The sequence below is a fragment of the Colossoma macropomum genome, unplaced genomic scaffold (genome assembly GCF_904425465.1).
Source record: "Colossoma macropomum unplaced genomic scaffold, Colossoma_macropomum, whole genome shotgun sequence".
NCBI classification, from domain to species: domain Eukaryota; kingdom Metazoa; phylum Chordata; class Actinopteri; order Characiformes; family Serrasalmidae; genus Colossoma; species Colossoma macropomum.
In genome coordinates, this window is record NW_023494793.1 from 2,086,279 (window position 1) to 2,109,549 (window position 23,271).

Here is a 23,271-nt window from a genome sequence, read left to right on the forward strand (position 1 = left end):
CAACACACACTAACACACCACCACCACGTCAGTGTTATTGCAGTGCTGAGAATGACCCACCACCCAAATAGTACCTGCTCTGTGAGGGTCCATGGGGGTCCTGACCACTGAAGAACAGGGTAAAAGGGGGCTAACAAAGTATCAGAGAAACAGATGGACTACAGTCTGTAACTGTAGAACTACAAAGTGCACCTATATAGTAAGTGGAGCTGATAAAATGGACAATGAGCGTAGAAACAAAGTAGGTGTACCTAATAAAGTGATCACTGAGTGTATTTCCAAATGGATGTTCAGCTTTTAGGAAAGAAAGTCTGAATATAGGCTCACGGTTTGCTCTCCGTCCTCAGGTCAGCTTAGCGTACGCGTATGAAACCAAAGACGCTCTGTGTCTGGTGCTGACCATCATGAACGGCGGAGACCTGAAGTTCCACATCTACAACATGGGCACGCCGGGCTTCGAGAAGGAGCGCGTCCAGTTCTACGCTGCTGAAATCTGCTGCGGCCTCGAGCACCTGCACCGAGAGTCCATCGTCTACAGGTGCGGGACGAGTAAACTCACCTCATACAGCCATATAAAATCATCCGTTTCACTCAAAATCTCACTCTGACGTTTTTCTTTTTCTCCAGGGATTTAAAACCAGAGAACATTCTCTTAGATGATAACGGTAAGTAGATCTGTTTGTACTGTGTGTATATATATATATATATATATATATATATATATACAAAATTGTGTGTGTGTGTGTGTGTGTGTGTGTAATATATATATATATTTACATATTTAACTTTTGCACACAAAAGTTGCAAAAGTTTGGTCAAATTGCATGAGAATTACATTACACAAGAAAAAATAACATCTACAGAAAACACACTTAAATATGTCATATTTCTGCAAATTTACTGCGCAATTTATTTGCTGACTTTAACATATTTTATTGTATTTTTTTCCAATATGCTATAATAGGCCACATTTTACTTTTTTTATTATTTATTTAATTTATTTATTTTTTGCTGAATTCAACATATTGGAAAAACTAAATATATTGAGGTAAAAAAGTCAAACAAATAAACAGAAATTGTGCTGTAAATAATATGACATATTTAAGTGGGTTCTCTGCAGAGGATGTTTTAACTTATTTTCTCTTACAAAATCTCCATATAATTTGACCAAACTTGTGTACATGACCGTATACAGTCAGTGGTTCCACCTCCGCTGCAGTTGTAACCTCTTAGATTAGATCGGGGCCAAAACTTGGGGAAACCCCTAATTTTACCGCTGACCTCATAACCAATATATTGTGGTGTTTATTGGTGTTTATTTTGGTTTGTTTTTTCTTTTTTTCCCTCCTTATTCCACTGCAGGCCATATCCGGATTTCAGACCTGGGGCTGGCCATCAAAGTGCCTGAGGGAGAGCAGATCCGCGGCCGAGTCGGCACTGTGGGTTATATGGGTAAATAGTCTATTAATCATAATTAATCAGACTTCATCATCCTCACTACAGAAGCTGCCGTTATTCTGCCCTGGTTGGCCCATCAGTAATGCGTTATGGACTTGGTGAACCTTTAGAGGTGCAGAGTCATTAGAATTATTTTATTATGCTGTTTAAATGTAATTATATTATAAATTGCAGTTAATTCTATAATGAATTACATTTATATTCAGTCTACATTCTGGATAGACTTTTGTTTTGATGTCAAAATTAGAGAAACAGCAAAAATGTAAAGGACAGTTTCTCTTTCTGCAAACAAGACTAAACAATGACACAACTTTTCATCAAATCATAATAAAATATCTCTGCTTACTTACAAACATGAATGTGGTGCAGATTGACAATTAAAAATCTACACTTTCAACACAATTTCCCATCTTGTTTCAATGAAGTACAAGAAAACTGTAATAAAATCACATCATAATTTTCACTCTGGCGATAACTGCGGCTTCTCATTGGCTGTGGGACTGAAGTTTTGACGGCCGTGTTTCTGTGCTGATTGACCGGCAGCTCCAGAGGTGATCAATAACGAGCGCTACAGTATGAGTCCTGACTGGTGGGGTTTGGGCTGCCTGATCTACGAGATGACCGCCGGCCGCTCGCCCTTCCGCGCCCGCAAGGAGCGAGTGAAGAGGGAGGAGGTGGAGAAGCGAGTGCAGGAGGAGGAGGAAGAGTACAGCGACAAGTTTACAGAAGACACCAAAGCCATCTGCAGGATGGTGAGGAGAGAGAGCACACACACACACACAGCTACACTGTGGGCCTGTATGGAAACCAGTGGGTCTGAAACAAAAAACTAGGCCTGATGATAAATTTAAGTACAGGGTGATTCAAAAAGATGAATCCGATTTCAAAATGATTTATTTCTCTTGTAAATCATTACAGATCAGTGCAGTGAACTGTAAATGGTTTAAATGAGCATAAAGTTTATTATGTAATTGTACAAGGTCTCAGTATGAACCTCCTCCAGCTGTACAGACAACATCAACGCCATAGTCAAACTCATCCCATACTGGATTGAGCATGTCGGGTGTCGCTGCACTCACGGCTCTTTCAGTGCGATTTCGGAGATCATCCAGTGTTGTGGAACCAACGACGAACGCTCTGAGCTGTTGGAGCTTCACTGCCCACGAAAATCACACTGCACAGTTATGACGGATTCACTCTTACTGAAGTGGAGAACGCAGAACGCTTTCTGCTCAGGGGTCGCATCTCCTCTCAGACTGAAGGGAGCCATCTTCCACTGACTGTCAGAAACTATATGACCCCCTCTTTCAATTGGATTGTGATTGGTTCCTCAGCGCCTCACGGTTGTAAAAATATGGTGCTTTGAAATCAGATTAATCTTTTTGAACCACCCTGTAATTAAATGTGATGTATTATATACGCTGAAGTTTTTACATTACAGGTCGTTTAAAAGCTGTATTTTAACAAGAGGAGCTACAATCAATTCTGAGTCTATCAGAACAACATACAGTGCGCTGCAGCTGGGCTACAGCCCGCAGTACTGCGAATATGCCAAAGGGTCAAGCAAGGAAAATGTGTTGCATGTAAAATGTGGCATTAATAATGTCACATTAATGCGTTATTAACATTAACTTTGCCAGAATTGAGAAAATAATCAACATCCAAACATCCAACACATTTATTAATTAACATCTGGTTTAAACATGAATTTTCTCCAAAATAATGCATTTTGTTTGTATTTGGTAAACATGCATTGATTTATTGAAGAGTATTAAATTAAATTCTCGTCAGTCATAATTAGATAAAGTTTGCACTCGTTTTTCGGCAACATTAAACTTCTCTAGCTATTTTCAGGTGGAAATCTTCCAAAGCTTGGTGTATTGTTTTGATTGGCTATATTCTATTACTGTGTAAATAGTTCCTCTAGTTCTTCTGTATATTAAATGTATTTTTAACAATTCTGGTTCATACAAAAATAATAAAATCAAACGATATTTCCTAAAAAACCAGACGTTAAATAGGTTTACACCCTTAGGAAGTGTTTATGCGAATGAATGCTTTTCCATAAGTGTTCAATAATAATCCATCCAATAATGTTAGTGTTAATAAACAGTCGTAAACACCCTGCTGTCCATTATCTTTTAAGTTCATTTTGAAACCAGTGTTTCTAGCATACAGTGCAGCCAAGAAAACTGTTTAAAGCTATTTATCTGAGCAGTAACAACACCAAATACCATTACAAATAGAAATAAACATAAGTACAGTCAATTATAACAAGAACAGGTGTGCTTCCGGACTCCTCGCTGTGCTCCAGCCATCGCATGGATTCATTCAATTCCACCACCTGATTCAGTTTAATGAGGGACTGATTAGATAAATACTGGAATTCCTTAAGCAGAACTATGGAAATAGTTATGCCAACAAGCTCACAATAGATTGTTTGTTTACTCTTTCTGCCCAAATAAATGTAAGATTTAAAGATAATTCGCTCAGACGTCTTCAGACTTGTTCATATGAAGGCTTCCGTGTCTTCCTCTGTGTAAGTTAACCAGAGTCAGAGCGCACAGACACGTTTGTTGAATGAGGAGATTCTTAAAGCTGTGAACAGAACGAGCCAAGTGTCTTCACAAACACACACAGAGCACATTGGTCATCGTCCAAGTGGACGCTGTGGAGCCCAGCACAGACTGTTTCTGAGTAAATACAGTGATGTGTTTCTGCTTTAACGCCTGATTTAGTGTCTCACTCACTGTCAGCACAGAGCTGCTGAGTGTGGCCTCCTCTCAGTGTCCGGCACTGCAGGCTCCTGATCACAAACAAGCTCATTACTCCTTCTTTGGTGCCGTTTGGTGATGTTTTACAGCACCAGTATGAACTGCCTGAGGAGCAGCGTGTTTTTTAGCACACGGTGGTGCATAAAGTGAACATTTTGAGCTTTTCTTCTCTTTTAGGACAAAAAAGTATCTGCCAGTCGTTAAAATTAATAGTGTCATCCAAGTATTTTAAGTGATGTTAAGCACATAAACAGATGCAGCCCATTTAAACTGACCTGTTTGATTAGTAATGTTTGGTTTTGAAGCCTAGGCTTTTAGCTTGGATGCCTGTTGTACTGCTTGTCTTTGTCTTTGTTTCTGTTTTAATGTCAGTTTTGAGTGTCGTTTTCTGATCTTCATGCTTCTTTCAGCTAGTATTGTTTTCCGGTATGAGTTTTAATATAACTGTTATAGCGATATTCCTCAAATAAGTGTAGATAACATGATGTATAAACATTGCAAATCAAGCTAACGTGCCCAGCTGCCGGTCAGAGGGACGTAACACACATATGAAACAAATAACTTGAGGAATAACTTAAATTCGACTAAGCTGAAGTTGGCGAACTTCCCATTCCGCCTTAAATGGTGCAGCAGTTATGTTCAGGTGCCTCTGCAGGTGCCAGTATGTAACCATCTCTTCATTTAAGGTGGAACGGAAATTTAAAAAAGGGTGGAAGCTTCAACTTTAAGATGTGAAACCATGTTTAGCACTGTTTTTGTATATTGTTCTGTTGTTTTTTGTTTTTATCATTTTGCACAATGAAATATTTAAGATTTGCCTTGGTTGTTTCAGTTGTTTCTTATTTAAGATAAGATCATCCTTTATTCGTCCCACCACAGGGGACATTTACAAAATTTGACTCTGGTGGGACTCAAACCCACAACCTTTGAATCACTGCTGTAAGTGTTACTTAGAAGTCTGATGTGCCACAGAGCCACCTTATTTGAAAGTGAAGGGACATCCCATAATAATAGGCAGCTGTTAACCTACAGCAGTAAGTAAAGCATCTAAAATAGTTTTATTTGAAAGTATATAATGCATATATACTGTCGGAAACTTTTATTAAACATAATACAGGGTGATTCAAAAAGATTCATGCGATTTCAAAATGATTTATTTTACTATGCAGTGAACTGTAAATGGTTTAAATGAGCATTAGTTTTACAAGGTCTCAGTATGAACCTCCTCCAGCTGCACAGACAACATCAACACCATAGTCAAATTCACCCCATACTGGATTGAGCATGTCGGGTGTCGCTGCACTCACGGCTCTTTCAGTGCGATTTCGGAGATCATCCAGTGTTGTGGAACCAACGACGAACGCTCTGAGCTGTTGGAGCTTCACTGCCCACGAAAATCACACTGCACAGTTATGAGGGATTCACTCTTATTGAAGTGGAGAACGCAGAACACTTTCTGCTCAGGGGTCTCATCTCCTCTCAGACTGAAGGGAGCCAGTCAGAAACTCTATGACCCCCTCTTTCAATTGGATTGTGATTGGTTCCTAGGCGTTGTAAAAATATGGCGCTTTGAAATCAGATGAATCTTTTTGAATCACCCTGTATAATTTTTCACCATATGACCCACTACTGACTTTCTATTCTACTACTGACTAACCTGTCGTAGTGGTTTAAATCTCTGACCTCACAGTGAATCAGTTTTATTCAGAAAACAAAATCGCGAAAATCTCACAGTTCAGTGTTATTTGGTTGTTTTGGTGTAATTCAGAATGATTAATATAAATACACTGAGTACACGAATATAACAGGAGGAACTGTTCACACATTACTGGAACATAGACGATCAGAACAATCCAAAAAACTTTATTCTATTTGAAACTAACTGCCAAAAAAAGGAATGCATCATTCAGCCTTGCGTGCCCATTGCTAACGTTGTCTGTGTGTTTCTCCAGCTCTTAGCCAAAGACCCCAAGCAGAGGCTAGGCTGCCAGGCTGAAGGAGCTGCAGAGGTCAAAGCTCATCCCTTCTTCAAAAACATCAACTTCAAGAGACTCGAGGCCGGCATTCTGGAACCTTCCTTCGTGCCTGACGTGAGCGAATACAGAGGATGTTTGTGTGATAGTTCAGCAAGAAATAAGATCACCAAAGTTTTCCTGTTTCACCGCAGATGTAGTCGATCAGCCACGTCACGTTTAGAGCCTGAAGTGTGTTTGTTTATTTTTTGCACTGGCTTAGACACTAATTTTGTCCATTCAGTGCATGTTTATTGATAACCGTACGTCATACAGACTCGTTAAACCTTACATTAATGTGTATTTCATGTCCGGTTTATATGTAGATTTACTGTAGCCAAATTCTTTTTACTCTTTACACTAAAATGCATCTCCGGTGTGACCAGATCCGATTTTACTTTCCCACGTAAAACGAACATCAGCACATACGTCGTTTTCGGTTTACTTATGTTTACTCTCTCCTCCTGTTACGATACGAATCGACAAGCTTTTATTGTTAGTTAAGTGACCCTTATTAGTCCCACAGCGGGGAAATTTAACCTCCACATTTTACCCCTCAGTGCAGTGAAACACCACATACACACTAGGGGGCAGTGAGCACACTAGCCCTATCCCACAGCTGGGATTGCTTAAGGGCATTTCAGTCACGTGTTGGCTCAGGGGATCGAACCGGTGACCTTCCAGTCACAAGGCTGGTTCCCTAACATCCAGCCCGTAACAGTTATTTTGGCAAAATACCTAATTGTGATTTTTCTGACCAATATTGCGATTATGATTTAAATTGCAGTTGTTTACAATTGAGGTAAATTGAAGTTTGTGTTATTTGTGGTTGTGATGTCACAGCAGTCCACAAGCTCCAATTTCCCTACTTAAAACTTCAAAAAAGCATCAACGTTGTTGGTGATAGACTGTAAGACTATAATAAAAGTTTCAGCCCCTGCGATTTGAAAATTAATGCACTTTTTCAAAAAGCAATTTCAATATAAAACCGATTAATCTTTCAGCTGTACCCAGAGTGCAGAAGGCTCGTGGTTTGTGCAGCTCCAGCCCTGTTTCATTGCGTATCTTCCCACCTGTTAGTCAGCTTTCAGCATTTCTGCTTGTGTAACTAAAAGCAGATGTAGAAATCATCACATTCCATTCGTAACGTCTCCTCATACAGCGTCAGAATTAACATAAGTCTATTAGAGATACTGAGAAACTTCACATGCGTTGAGATGAGTGCATCCAATTAGCACTATGCTATATATAAACTTGCAGTACTTCTCTGCTACATTAACCTTGTGGCTCAAAGAAGCAAACGTCCAAACGTGTTGGCTGATCGACTGCTGGGGAAGGGGGGGTTTAGATTAGATTGAATTATATTCCTCAGATTTTTAAACTGCTCCTCAAACCGAGTATTTCAGATGTGTTTACTGTTGGTTCCTCTCTGTCTGTGTTGTGCAGCCCAGGGCGGTCTACTGTAAAGACGTTCTGGACATTGAGCAGTTCTCCACTGTTAAAGGTGTAAACCTGGACCAAACAGACAACGATTTCTACTCCAAGTTTGCCACTGGCAGCGTCTCCATCCCATGGCAGAATGAGGTTTGTTTTATTGGTGCACATTCTGCTCTTCACAGTCTCGTAGCAGAGTGACTAAGTTAGTGATGCAGCACTTCAATCTTTTAAAAAAGACTTCTTTAGGGTGCTTGGTAGGGTTGCCGGATATCTGGTTTTGAGCTCCGTTGTCCAGTCGGTCCTCTCGACCAAATGTCTAACGTGTCCAGTCGAGTCTCGCTCTAAATTTATTCCATCGTTGAAACAGTAAAGTGCCATTCTAGTGCTGTCGTTCCATCTCTCTCTTACTCTCTCTCTCTTTCTCTCTCGCAAGCTTGTGGCAGGGCTGCTTGTGCAGAGATGTTCGGTAGCTGGGTGGGCGTTGTCTCCAACCGCATATAGACCACTGTGGTCGTGTATCATTCTGTAGTCCTCGTTATGCCCATATTAGGAACTCCGGGTCTGAGCTCCATTTCTCTATGGCCAGAATGAATAAGGTTTTCGAAAAATCGCCTCTGTCGCCCCCTGTGTTAAATAAACATGTTCAGAGCCCGATACGTTTTGTCCTGTGAACATTTTTCTCCCGAACACCACTGGATCCTCTGAATTATGAGGTTGTTAAAGAGCTATAATACTAATAATGCTACATGCGAGCCAAAGCTATTGCGCAACAATTTGATGTCACTAAGCTACACGAAACTAAGGCGGGCTGTGGTGGTGCTCTGACGAGCTGTGCTGCCTTATCGAAATGTTTATTTACAGGTATACCTGTAAGTAAAACGTCTAGGTGGGATATTCTGATAGCCTAAAACTCCTTATCAAAAATACTACTAGCATTAAAACTACGAGGCTGAATTCAGCTTCTTTTTTCGCAGCTTCTTCTTTAAATGTTCCTGTTCCACCTTAAATGGTGCAGCAGCTGTGACTAGCTGTACAAACATTACTACCAGCATTTTAATTCAGAGAAGAAAACTGATGAATAAAAGACTTTTATTAATTCAGTTTACAAGATCTCTACCTATAAGATGTGTCTTGTGTGTAACTGCATTGTTAAGTAGATATATGCGCACTAAGGCTCTCATACAGGATAAACAATGCATCTGCCTGCATTCAGACCATGTTCAAACAGCTTCAAGGGATGCCAGCGGACTAACGTTAAATATCGCAATGTCCACTCTGGGTGGTCCTGAATGGCTCTGTCGGCCTGTAATGCTGAGTTGGGCTGTTTTTTTATGTTCGGTTATGGAGAGGCAGGAAGAAAGAACAGAAGTTCTCAGGAAGCCCTAAATGGTTCCATGTCGAGCTTTAAGAACGTACAGACGAGAGGACTGGATCAGTTTTTTAAACTCTGCTGGCCGTTTCCTGCTGTGGGGCGATTTTATAAACATGATCTGAGCTTTTCTTCCTGAGAAATGTTCTCACATTCACTCTGTTCAACTGGAGGGATGGATGGATGAATGGAGAAATAGAGGGATAGAATGATAAATGTGTATATATGTAGATATTTGGAGGGATGACGGAAAGACAGATGTGTAGAGAGATGGATGAATAGATGTGTATATTCATGGATGCAGGGAAAGAAAGAAAGATCAATAGAGGGACAGATGAATTGATAAGTATATTCATGGATGAAGAAATGACCGGATAGATAGATGGATGGGTGGCTAGATAGAGGGATAAATGGGTAGATGGCTGGATAGATGGCTAGATAGATGGCCAGACGAATAGATGGCTGACTAGATGGATAGAAGGATAAATGGGCTGTTGGGCTGTTTATGTTCGGTTACGGAGCGGCAGGAAGAAAGAACAGAAGTGCAGTTACACACAAGACACATCCTGTAAGTAGAGATCTTGTAAACTGAATCAAGTCTTTTATTCATCAGTTCATCGGATAGTTGACTGGCTAGATGGATAGATGGCTAGATAGATGGATAGATGCCTGGATGGATAGATATATAGATAGGTGGATGGATGGATGGATGGATGGATAGGTGGATGGATGGATGGATGGATGGATGGATAGATAGAGAGATAGATAGATAGATATAGATAGATAGATATAGATAGATAGATATAGATAGATGGCTAGATGGATAGATGCCTGGATGGATGGATGGATGGATGGATAGACAGATAGATAGATAAGTGGATGGATGAATGGATGGATGGATGGATGGATGGATAGATAGATAGCTAGATGGATAGATGCCTGGATGGATAAATGCCTGGATGGATGGATGGATGGATGGATAGATAGCTAGATGGATAGATGGATGAATGGATGGATAAATGCCTGGATGGATGGATAAATGCCTGGATGGATGGATGGATGGATGGATGGATAGATAGCTAGATGGATAGATGCCTGGATGGATGGATAGACAGATAGATAGACAGACAAATAGATGGATGGATGGATGGATAGATAGATAGCTAGATGGGTGGATGGATGGATGGATGGATGGATGGATGGATGGACAGATAGATAGGTGGATGGATGGATGGATGGATAGATAGATGGATAGATGCCTGGATGTATGGATGGATGGATGGATAGACAGATAGACAGATAGATAGATAGGTGGATGGATGAATGGATGGATAGATAGCTAGATGGATGCCTAGATAGATAGATATATGGCTGGGTAGATGGATAGATGCCTAGATAGATGGATATATGGCTGGGTAGATGGATAGATGCCTGGATAGATAGAGAGATAGAGAGATAGAGAGATGGATAGATGGATAGATAGCTAGATGGATAAATGGCTAGATGGCTAGATAGATGCATTGATCAATAGATGTATAGAATTATACATGTATAGATTTGTGCGTGGATGGATGAATGGATTGAAATAGAGATGGATAGAGAGATAGATGGGTTGACTTGTATATTTATGGATAGATGAACAGATGGATGGAAAGAGGGTTAGAGATTGATGTTTAGGGTGGATAGATGGATGCATGGATGGAGACACAGGCAGACAGATTGATTAATAGGTGCAGACCTTCATGAATGGATAGATGAATAAAGAGCAGATACACTGATGCATGAATGAATAGACCATTGAGATCATTGTGTTCACATAAACAAACATACAATAATCCCCCCCCCTTTCTCTCTCTCTCTTTCTCTCACTCTCTCTCTGCAGATGATAGAGACAGAATGCTTTAGTGACCTTAACGTGTTTGGGCCTCAGGGGTCGCGTCCCCCTGACCTGGACTGGACGCAGCCGCCAGAGCCGCCGCGGCGCAGCCTGCTGGACAGGATCTTTAGGAGACATGTGAGGATCTCCTCCTCCTCCACAGAGGAACAGGCCAGAGAACACAATAGTTAACTACAGACCAGGTCAAACACCCATTCAGGACATCACGCACTCATTCACTGTAACACAACCGCCCTGCACCCCCCCACACCCCCCACCCCCTCCACACATGCAGTCGTCCCTGTAAATGTTCCGGCAGTGGCAGCTTATTCACACTGTACCATGTAATAGCATCTCCCATATATATATATATGTGTGTGTTTGTATGTATATATATCAGTTGGCTGGCATTAAACTCTCCCACATTTATTGGTGCCAGAAAAAATTCAGTCAATAAAACCCTGATATTGCTTTGAGATGACATTCAAAACAAGGCATCGCCCACCTCTTATGTGATGATAGACGCCAGATCTTGCTTTTCTGTGGCTTTTGCTGATATGTATAAGAACGCTGGGTGCAGCAACTGCATGCGTGAAAGGAGGAATTTGGCAGCGTGACCAGAAAAGACAAAGGCATTATTTGGTTTGGTTCCCCACTTTACTCCCAAACGTAGTCGATCATCTAAGCCATGTCTGAATTTTTATTTTTATTTATTTATTTTTTATTTTTTTTGTGCTGGAGCTATAATGCTAATATACCTAACAAATAGACAAAAGTGTGGAAGACATTCAGGCTACCATTTTTAGCCATGCTAACATACTTTAGTCCATGATTACACAAAAACGACATAATCAAGTCTATTAGAGATTACTTAAGGGAATGCCTTGACAGTCATCCACGTACCCCAGATATAGTTGATCAGCCAAGAAATGTTTGGAGTACAAATTTTGCTTCTTTAGCTTAGAACTGAAGCTAACGGTGCTAAAAACACTAGAACTCAATAGTCACCCAAATAGCACAGATCGTTTAGCATCTAGGGCTTCATTAGGGGGAGACACAGGTTTGTCAGTGTGGTGTAGAGTACCGTATGGCTCACTGTGAGCTATAAATAAAACTGCAGGCAGCCACTTTAGACGAAGTCCTTATAGGAAAGTCTGTTTTCTCAGCAGCCATATTAGCAACGCCGCCGGGCAGTTATTTCCAGCCATACAAGACCAGATTCTTATCTCTTTGAATGGGGAGAGGCCAAAATACTACATATGAAATCACTGGTGAAATCTGACAAAAACATCATAAACACTTTGTAACGTTTGGCTCAGTAACACACAAAGGACTGTTAATAGTTTGTTTATCGACTCTTCCTCCCTCGCAGCATAACCAGCAAGTTGATTGGCTCTTTTTATCGAAGAGTGGGACTTTCTCCGCAAACAGACGCCATGTTGAGAGTTATGAGCTTTCCTATTCATATTTTAACCAGTGATCTGTCTCTTCACTTGTACCGTCTCTGCTTTAGACAACAGGGTCTGTTCACAACCACTGCAGGAGTCGGAGTGCAGATCTTGCGGATTTTGTTCATTTTTGTCGCTCACAGTAAGTCATACTGTGCTGTAAACCACGTCAACAGGTCTGTGGCGTCTTATTGAAGACCTGGTTGCAGGTTTGAGCGGGTTGAGAGGAGTTTTGGTGATTGTATTTTTACAGAGACGATTTGGGCTATTTGGGTGACTATTGAGTTCTTGTGTTTGTTAGCAGCGCTAGCCTTGCAGCACCAGTTCTAACCTAAAGAAGCTCAATTTTTACAAATTGGCTGACCGACTGCATCTGGGTTAAGTGGGTGTGTAAATTAGGTTTTTCGCCAAACTGCTCCTTTAACAGTTGAGGCCAGTGCATGATGCAAATTGGTCTATATTGGTGTGGTTCTGTTTCTAATTAGCTACATTAGCCTTGTAGCTCCAGTGTAAAGCTAAAGATGCAACCTTCAGGCGCCAAACATGTCTCAGCTGATCGACTGTATTGCGAGTAAAGGGGAAAACTAGACATGTAAATTACTTGGCCAGGCTATTTATGTCTGATGGGGGCTGTAAAGTCATCAGAATGCTTGAGATGCTGAAGCGGGAAACGAGTGTAAACTTCCTCTTATCCTTTTTCTCCTCCTTCTCTTTTCCAGCATCCAGAGGCGACCATCGCTCACAGCCGAGTCTCGTCTTCCAGCGTCAACTCCGTTGACTCCGTGTCAAACTCTGCCCCCTAGTGGACAGACGCCTGCGGGACTACAGGGAACAAGATAGAACGAGTGATATAAAGAGAGAGAGAGAGAGAAAAAAAATAAACAGAGAGAAACTCCTCCTGTCCTGCACAGTCTTTAGAGCACGGAAGAGGATTTGTTTTTATTTCCTCGTCTAGGCCGCTAACACTAACCTTTCGCGGCCCGCTGGAGGGCAGGAGACGAAACGACTCTGCTTTTGAGACGAAAAGAGACTTTCTTTTTTTTTTGTTGTTGTTTTTTTTTGTTTTGTTTTGTTTTTTAACTAAAGTCGAACTTTTACCCCTCACCTCATGCTCCCTCAGGATTGCTGGACCAGAATAAAAAAGAGCCACTGACAATGACGGAATATTAAACTCTTATTATTCAGGGGATTTTACTGACAAAAGAGAGGCCTCCACAGGGAATGGGAAGGGGGCTTTTTTTTCCCACCCTTCCGTTTTGGGAGGGAAAAGTGAACTGAAGAGACTTTACACACACTCACTAACACAGGCACTCACTCTCCCCCTCCTCCTCTTCCTCCTCCTCCTCCTCCTCCTCCTCCATCCCTCTCTTTAATCCCTTACCTTCTCTCCCGCCACAGTTCAGCTCAACAACACAATACACCTCCAACCTCAAACCCAAAATGTGCATTGCCTTGCATACACTCAGGCCAAAGATAGAACGTGTATTTGAGTATCTGGTTGCCATATTTTGTTCTGGAGAGCGAGGTAAGGCCTAAAAAAAAAGGAGAAAAAAGAAAAAACAAGCACAAAAAGATGAGCAGAACCTGGGCTAGTCGCTGTCTTTCAGTCATCCACACGCATGGATTTCTGTCCATGAAGGGATACTTGAATCAGGAAAGCTATAGTGGCTAACAGAGCTTGTGTAACGAGTGAAAGCTGAATACAGAAAAGCTAAGGTGGCTAACAGCTATAAAAAAGTGAAAGCTGAATACTTGATACATAAAAACTAAAGTGGCTAAAGATAAAGAAAGATGAATACAGAAAAGCTAAAGTGGCTAAAATTGCTAATGAGCAAAGAATTTGCTGAAAGTACCTGTTCTAGAAATGCTACGATGGCTAACGGCGCTTATGTTCCAAGCAGTAAGTGGAAGCTAAATACAAAAGGCTGAGGTGGTTAACAGCGCTAATTTTCTAATGAGCGAAGAATTTGCTGAAAGTACCTGTTCTAAAAATGCTATGATGGCTAACGGCGCTAATTTTCCTAGTAATGGGTGTAATCTGTATACAGACAAGCTAAGGAGGCTAACAGCTATAAAAAGTAAACGCTGAATACTTGATTCATAAAAACTAAAGTGGCTAAAGATAAAGAAAGATGAATACAGAAAAGCTAAGGTGGCTAAAAGCGCTAATGAGCGAAGAATTTGCTGAAAGTACCTGTTCTAGAAATGCTACGATGGCTAACGGCGCTTATGTTCCTAGCAGTAATTGAAAGCTAAATACAAAAAGGCTGAGGTGGTTAACAGCGCTAATTTTCCTAGTAATGAGTGAAATCTGTATACAGAAAAGCTAAGGAGGCTAACGGCGCCGTGAGGGGAAAAATATCTGAGTGCAGAGCAGCTAACGGCGCTAATGTTCCTAGCAGTGAGTGAAAGCTGAATACAAAGCAGCTAAAGTGGCTAACAGCTCTAGTGTTGAGTCAAAGCTGGATGCTTAATCCAGAAAAGCTAAGGTGGCTAACAGTGCTATAATATTCCTAGCAATGAATGAAAGCTGGATATTTTAGTCCAGGGAGGTTAAAATGACTAATGTTGCTAGCAATCAGTGAAAGCTAAAAGCGGCTAGTTAGCCAGAACTTGTTTGAGTAGTGCTAACCGCCCTCTGCTGGCTTTGCTGGCAACATTAGCAGCTTTTTTGGTGGTGTTTCTTAAAGCCACATAGTTTTTGGCAGCTCTGGTTTCGTCCCATCTGTAGAAAATAGGGGCGACATTAACACAGTTAAAGGACGTGCAGGAGTTCAGAATTTGGGACGTAGGCTAAGTTTCCATAGACCACTGTAGTCGTGCGTCATTCTGTAGTCCTCGTTATGCCCATGTTAGGAACTCCGGGTCTGAGCTCCATTTCTCTATGGCCAGAATGAATAGAGTTTTCGAAAAATCGCCTCTATCGCCCCCTGTGTTAAATAAAAATGTTCAGACCCCAAAACGTTTTGTCCTGTGAATATTCTCTCAAATACTACTGGATCCCATATATAGCCCATATTTACAGGTATACCTGTAAATAAAACACCTAGGTGGGATATTTTGATAGCCTAAAACTCCTTATCAAAAATACTACTAGCATTAAAACGGGGCTGAAGGCCTGAATGAGGCTGAATTCAGCTTCTTTTTTCGCAGCTTCTTCTTTAAATGTTCCCGTTCCACCTTAAATGGTGCAGCAGCTGTGACTAGCTGTCACAAACATTAGCAAATGAGTCAAAATACTGACCTGTTGGTTCTGTGAAACGGCAAAAATAAGTTAACGTTACTCTGTTAAGCGGAAATAGAGAAACTTCCTCATATCAGGCCTTTCAACCCTCCATGAAGCTGAAGTCGGCTTCTTTTTCACCGGCTGCTTGTTCGAATTTCCCCTTTCCACCTTAAATGGCGCAGCATTTCAGAACGTGACTGCTGCACCATTTAAGCGCAGTAGCTTTAGCTCACATGTAGCAATATTCATATTTCAGCTCTTTACGACGTCGTAATTCAGAGGATCCAGTGATATTCGAGAGAAGAATGTTCACAGGACAAAACATGTCGGGTTCTGAACATTTTTATTTAACACAGGGGGCGATAGAGGCATTTTTTCAAAAACTCTATTCGTTCTGGCCATAGAGAAATGGAGCTCAGACCCGGAGTTCCTAATATGGGCATAAGAGCATGGCACCGACTACAGAATGACCACACGACTACAGTGGTCTGTTGGAAGACATTTCACCATCACTTCCTGTATACAGGGCATTGGGAATGAGGGAGTTGCCAAAAGTGGAGACAAGCTAAGTGGGCGTGGCCTTGTTGACAGTGGGCGGGCCCTAAACCAGCAGATACATACACCAACACAGCACAAGAAGTCAATCAGGGAACTCCACTGTACTCATCTCATCGGTTCTGTTACCCCTACCAGTGCAGGGGGTACCACCCTTTAAAATAAGTTACAGATTCAGCTACAGACGCTGCTGCGTGTTCACCTGCGGACAGTCTTCACACATTAAATCCTCTCTGTGCTGCCCGGCTGGTTGCTAATGTAGAAAGCTGAATGGTTGGTATGTGTGTATGTGCCACAACCTGCAGTGCTGGAGCAAAACTGACTGATCGGTTTCTTTATCAATAAATAAAAAGAAGTATTCATCTAATAAGTAAGAGAAATCTACCCGTGTGAGTGTCATGACGGGGCTGGACGCTGACGTTCATCCACCACCACCACAACAACACCACAGCTGCCCCATCGCTCGTCTCCATCTGCAGTACAGTTGCCAGACGTAAAGTTAAAGGAATGCTCTAGTGTTTTTCAACCCGGTCTCGGTTTGATGCATCTGTATTGTATCATAAATTACCATGGAAGATAATTTCAGCAAGTGACTCTGTTCTTAGAAAACAGCTGAAAATTGTTCACTCACATCTCACTTATAGTAGAATCCAATGGGCAGTTGCTGAATTACTTGCCATAAGTCAGGTTTCGGGATACCCCTTGGTATTTGGGGGTCCCATGTATGTTGGCTACTCCAGTGTTGGCTAACTGCTTGCTAACGGCTTCACTGGCACCAAAATGTTTGGTTCAGCAGTTATTTCAGAAATGAGCTGTTATTGGTTGGTGATGAGGGTCTTCCTCACTCTTTCCACCAGTGTCTTGCAAAATTTGTCAAGTTTTTTAGATTTACCAATATGCTATGGTGTATTGTAATCTTTTTCAGAGGTATTCCGAGCATAGTTACGGTTGCTAGGCCATGAAGGACCACCAGGGTGAACTGATTTGCTACAGCGCCACCCTGAGGTAGACCAGTGCTGCATAGTTAGCTAAGAATATTAAAGACAGATGCTCGCCAGTCGTGAAGCAGGAAGAGTAATGAGCAATAACAATAGTATCTAGTCTAAGGGTCTAAGAGATTACTTAGGGGAGTCCCTGACCCCCAGGACCCCCCTTGTATTTCGCACATTGGCTAATGTGAATTCGAAAATATATCCTGTGATAATACAGAATGTTTTAACAGAGATGGTATGAAGTTTTTCCCAACAACTCAACACAGAAAAACAAAAACCAAAAATCTGGTTACTTTAACTTTCTCTAAGGTTTTCTGGCTTCCATGGCGATCAGAGTCTGTGGAAACTCCACCCACACGGCTACCCTAACTAGTCCTATATCCCATATCTGAAATAATGAATTATACATATTTACAATGTAAATTGTAAATATTCGCTAATAAATTCATCTTTCACAAATGTAAGGCTGAACAGTAAATCGTTTTTATATCAATCACAATTTGAAAAGAGTGTAACTTTAAAATCGAAAGAGCTGCAATCAGTTACGTCTTACATTATTAAAAGTTTTAAGTCAGGTAATTTAACCTAATAACACAGAGCTTGTGAACCCAAAGCGCATCGCAGTCTAAATATTGGTCAGAAAAATTGCAATTAGATATTTTCCTCAGATCATTCCTGCATCCCCAATGGCTTCTTTTATAAGTGAGTTTCACACCAAGTTTCAGAGCAACTCATTGAAATAATCATCCATGGTTATTGACCCTGTGCTGTAGATGCTGCTCATAGAGCTTCAGTTGAAAACCGGTGGACTTTCCCTTTAACAAGCGCTTTCCTTCCAGTATTGGATGTTTTCCGAACACCAAATGCCGCAGTCTTGCTCAAACTTCAGGTCTCAGACTTCTTACGTAGACGTTTCTCACCTGACTGTTTACATTCAACAGTAAACCAGGTCCACCTTAACCAGCATACCTCAGCACCTGAGCTCATTTTACCCATATTTCCATTCTGGTGTCATCACACGGCATGAAGAGGAAGATTCCACCAACTTCAGTGTTCCAGATGTGAGAACTCTCCAGCCGCAGTGCGTTCATAGCCCCGGACACATAGCTTTTAATGAGGATTTAGACTGAACCCCAGCTTGATCGGCCTTAAGAGTGACTGAGAGGAGCCCAAGATAGGTCAGATAACTGTGTGAAAAAGGGTAAAAAGGAAAGAAAAGAGCTGAACTACCCTTTAAAGCCTGGGTAATCTGTTACTGAAAAGTGGGTATAAATAAAATAAAATACTGGTGGTATTTGCCAGAATGCTAACGTCTGTTTCTAACAGACCACATGTTTTGAAAGCCTGTTTTACGCCTTCATAAACCCAGAAAGGTCCATCAGTACATATTTTCACTCAGACCCAGCTTTGCCCGCATGTTTAAATGTTTTTTCTTCCCTCAAGGGTGTTTTTTAAGTGCCATATTTGTTTGATTAGCAAGCTAAAGGTAAGGATTTTATGTATCGGTGCCATTAACCCAGACATTTGTAATCAATATTAACAGAAAATGATCATCCCCTACAAGAATACATGTAGTATTTGTTATGGGGTGGGAAACTTTTGGGGGTCCAACTTTTGGTATTTGTTGATAGACAGATGAACAATATTAGCCCACGCTAACAGGCTAGGTGCAAAGCTAGCTGTTTGGGAATGTGTAGGCTAATTACTTGTTTATTCCAATCGTATATCCTGAAAAGTACAGCTCGACGGAGGTTTTTGACACTGGACGGACTCCCGATGTACGAGAAGATACGAGCGACTTGTCCGGAGAGTGGCTTCTGTTTGTGTACAGGATTGTCACGTAGCTGTTAGCCTGTTAGCAGTGGTGAGAGTCTGTGTTGTGCCACAAATGGGGTTATAATGTGTGATGGTAGACTTTTAAGTGATTTTTTTTTAAAAAACGAGAGTTTATTAATCTTTTTTTATTATTATTATTATTATTATTAAAAAAAGACTTTTTCTCCCCTAGTTGTGGTGAGTATTCGGAAGTTACAGGGGGATTTCACAATGTTACAGGGATCGTTTTCCCGAGCCATTACTGCCTTGTGTTGTGTAGGCCTATTAGATTCGAGGAAGACTTTGACACAGTAGATCCAGTACCATCAGTCGTGACTGAAAAAAAGATGCATTGACCAGTTAGGCTGTCGTGTTAGGTGTTGCTGTTTTCATAGAGGCTATAGCAGATGTGTCCCCCAGTCGGAGGAGCGTTTATGGTGCATTGGTGGCTTTTATCGATCGCTGACGCTCTCCATATCGTGGCGAGGGCCTATCGACGACATGCGGTATCAAAACTACTGTTTTGTTTTATTTCTTTTCTCAAACACAAAGGAGAACGTCATTCCCCTGTGTCCTTATTTGGAGCATGAATACTTGGAGCAACTTCAATGCATTACATGTGTTTCACTCTATGTATGAAATAACGTGTTTTCCATTATTGCGATATGACAAATGATGATTTTAGCTGTTATGCTGCATAAAAGGGACATTGCCTTTTAATCAATGACCAAACTAAAAGGGAATCGGAGTGGTAATTAATTGCAGATTGGTTTCCCACCCAGAAGACGAGCCTCATATTGGATTCACTTTATTTTATTATTATTTTGTTTTTAATACGTCATATTACCAGAGTTTTAGCTACATTCTGAAAAATCCAATGAAGTGCCTCCTTTTTAGCAGTGTAGTCCAGGTAGTGCCCATGTTAAGGTTTGCACTTTGTGTGTCACTTATGTCATCGTCTGTGTCCGTGACACACACACACTCACGCACACACACATGCACACACACACTGACACGTGATTATTTTAAGAGAGAGGTGTTGTTTGTTCTACGCTGATTGCATGTGAAGCCAAACCTGTCAAAGTCCTTCTGAATAAAACCTGTGCTGGCCTGAACAGGAGTGTGTGGGTTCTTTCTGTGTGTCTGTTTAAAGGGGAACTCCACCGAATTTTCCAAAGTTTGTATAATTCAGTGATTGAGATGTACACGGAGTGATTCAGAGTGGTTTGGTGTGAAATGGTTCAGATGTCTTTACAGTGGTGGTGATAGGAACCAGGGGTCGCCATGACTACAACACAAATATAGACATTTTATTTACTATCCAAAACCACCAGTGAACATACACGAGTCTTCTGCGTTTATATGGAATGTTGATGATGGAAAATAGTGGAGAATCTGAATCTATTTTGCCATGAGTGGATTTTAAAAAGAAATATTTTAGAAAATTTACTCTACAATTATAGGCCACAATCATCTTAAATTGTAAAAAAAAAATGTCTCCGCCATCATTCCTAACCATTTCATGTAAAAAAATTCTGGATGTCTGGTTCCTATCACCACCACTGTGAACAATTCTGACTCGCTAAGTGTCTCTAGAACAATAATTATATGGAAATGTTTTTAGTTTTTAAAAAATGGTGGAATTTCCCTTTAAGGCCTGACTGCTAGTAGGGATGTGCAAGCCAACTAATTTTGACATTCAAGTATCTGAAAAACGGAATTTGGCTGAGGTGACAGGGCAAATTACACAAAATCTGCTTTACTTAGTTGAGGGTTACACTTAACTAATTAAGTCTAAAACCTGTGGGTCAAACATTTAAAGAAGAATTCCAACATTTTTCCAACTTTTCTGCATAATTGCAGATGTAAACCAAGTCATTCAGAGCAGTGGTGGTGATAGGAACCAGATGCAGGGTGCTTTAAGGCAAAGAATACCCTTGGCAGGACCACAGGACTCACTGTTAGGTCATAGCTTAAGTCCTCCTTGTATCTACACTCACTGTCTGCATACGTTGTTTGCCCCCTTTTACCCTGTTCTTCAGTGGTCAGGACCCCCATGGACCCTCACAGAGCAGGTACTATTTGGGTGGTGGATCATTCTCAGCACTGCAGTAACACTGACATGGTGGTGGTGTGTTAGTGTGTGTTGCGCTGGTGCGAGTGGATCAGACACAGCAGTGCTGCTGGTGTTTTTAAAAACCTCAGTGTCACTGCTGGACTGACCATAGCTCACTAACCAAAAACAGACTACAGTCTGTAAGTGTAGAACTTTAAAATGCTGCTATACGGTCAGTGGAGCTGATAAAATGGACAGTGAGTGTAGAAACAAGGAGGTGGACTTAATCAAGTGCCAGTCAGTTCATTCTCTAGTCATAATTGTCTCAAGACGTTCTATCTGATGAAAATGATCTGAACTATTCAGTTAAATAGAAACAAAAACATGGACATCGTGTAAATAAAGCAAAGCGCTGCTCTCATGAAGCATCAAAAGTGATTTAAGTGCTAATGGCACCCCCTTGTGGGGGATTTGTCAGCCTGCTAAAAGTGAGTGAGTGAGCCAGGTCCATGAGGTGCTTCACATCATTAACAAATTTCAGTTATGTTGCTCTCTCGCATCTCTTTAGCATAGTTTGAACAAATGTGCTAACGTGGCTAATAGTGTGTAGATGCTAACGTCACCAGTCTTCTGCACAATGCTCATTCATTTCACTCATAGCAACACTAGCATTCAGGAATTCTTTGACACCAAAAAAGGAGACTTTTCTTGCCAATAATAAGGCATTACATTCCACTATACTAAGCATGTATAACTGCAACTTAATGGGTGAAACTGGGTCATCTTGTCCTCTCCTGTGAGCGCGGCAGAGGTCAGATGGACAAGGTCTGAAGTATAAATGATGTTTTGGAGCTTGATGGACACAAGGTCGGAGGTTAAGGTAACTTTACCCATGAGCCTCACTCATTTTCCCCCATCAGACGCTGCTCAAATGTTCTTGACCATGTTGACTCTAGGTCAGAGCAGATTCCGACTCATTAAGCTAATATTTTCCAAAGACTGCCAGAGCCAAAGCTGGGTGCTGGGGACCAAGGCTGGCCGTTCTTCCATTTACGCAAAAAAAAAAAAGGATGAAGTGGGATGAGTGTGCTGCAGCTAATGCTGCGTTTATTGGTGTGGGAACATGCGATAGTCTGGGAACTTTCTGGAAGGCTCATAGCAGCGGCCTGTTAGCAGCGTTTTCTTCCTAAGCAAGCTTTGTTTGTAAGGGAAGGGAACTTTTTCAAAATGTTTCTGTAATTAAATTAAGATGTAATCAGAGTCGTTCAGAGTGGTTTGGTGTGAAACGCTCTGTTCTAGAGAAACTCAGTCAGAACTGTTCACAGTGGTGGTGATAGGAACCAGACGTCCACCTCTAAAAGCTCCCTCACAGAAAGTTACTACATGAAATGGTTTTGAATTCACTGCCTGATGACTGAGACACTGTTTTATATATGTTTATATGTTTATATGTTTCACACCAAACCACTCTGAACGACTCTGTTTACATCTTAACCATTTAATTATGCAGAGAAAGTGAAAAATGGTGGAGTTCCTCTTTATTCCTCTTTAAATGTTTGACCCTGAAGTTTTGAACTTAATTAGTTTAGTATAACCTTAAAGCAGATTTTTTGAAAAATGGTGGAATTTCTATTCAAATGTGAGTTTTGACACTAAGAATCAGAATCAAGCTTTATTGGCCAGGTATGCTTACACATGCAATTTGGTTTTAGTTACAGGAGCTCACGATGCACAGTATCAAACATTTACACGTAGTGAATAAAATAAAATAAAATAAATATAAAATAAAATACAATAAGATAAAATACAAAAAAAAATAAAGATAAAATAAAACATGCATTCCTACCATCACTCACTTATACACACACATACCTTTACATTGTGCAAAGTAAAACTAAGGAAAGCTGTTAAGAAGTTCAGTGCAATATGCCCTAGTATCCCCTTAGCTTGGGCAACTATATGTCTAATTTTCTTTATTCAAGATGTTTTAGGCATTTGGAAAAACTTTATGCTCTTTTTCCCCCTTTTATCTAGAAACTTCATCTCAGTTTGGCTTCCTTGACCTTTCGACACAGTTTCTAAATTGCTCTGGATGAGACTGTGTGCAAAATAAATAAACTAAATCAAAATAAAATGAAGTACATTTTCTTTGCTTCTCCATATTAATGCTCATGGTTTTGCACTGGGAAATCCAGCGAGCTTATCACTGTTGTTGGAAGAAAACCTCTCCATTTTTGATTTTTTTTAGTTTTT

The 23,271-nt window shown here is 40.9% G+C and overlaps 1 protein-coding gene across 2 annotated transcripts in view; it reads left to right on the forward strand.

Annotated features, from left to right (window-relative positions):
* grk5l (G protein-coupled receptor kinase 5 like) overlaps positions 1 to 15,834 on the forward strand; it is a 95,411-nt gene extending 79,577 nt beyond the window's left edge. Inside the window, exons 9-16 of one of the 2 annotated variants that reach the window (XM_036578191.1) lie at positions 348 to 538; positions 628 to 665; positions 1,363 to 1,452; positions 2,002 to 2,210; positions 6,185 to 6,322; positions 7,691 to 7,828; positions 10,933 to 11,129; positions 13,094 to 15,834. In XM_036578191.1, the coding sequence (XP_036434084.1) occupies positions 348 to 538; positions 628 to 665; positions 1,363 to 1,452; positions 2,002 to 2,210; positions 6,185 to 6,322; positions 7,691 to 7,828; positions 10,933 to 11,118 (990 nt within the window). In that variant the 3' untranslated portion in view covers positions 11,119 to 11,129; positions 13,094 to 15,834. The remainder of the gene's footprint in view (positions 1 to 347; positions 539 to 627; positions 666 to 1,362; positions 1,453 to 2,001; positions 2,211 to 6,184; positions 6,323 to 7,690; positions 7,829 to 10,932; positions 11,130 to 13,093) is intronic. The other variant, XM_036578190.1, reaches the window with a different exon arrangement.
* Positions 15,835 to 23,271: the final 7,437 nt, after the last annotated feature.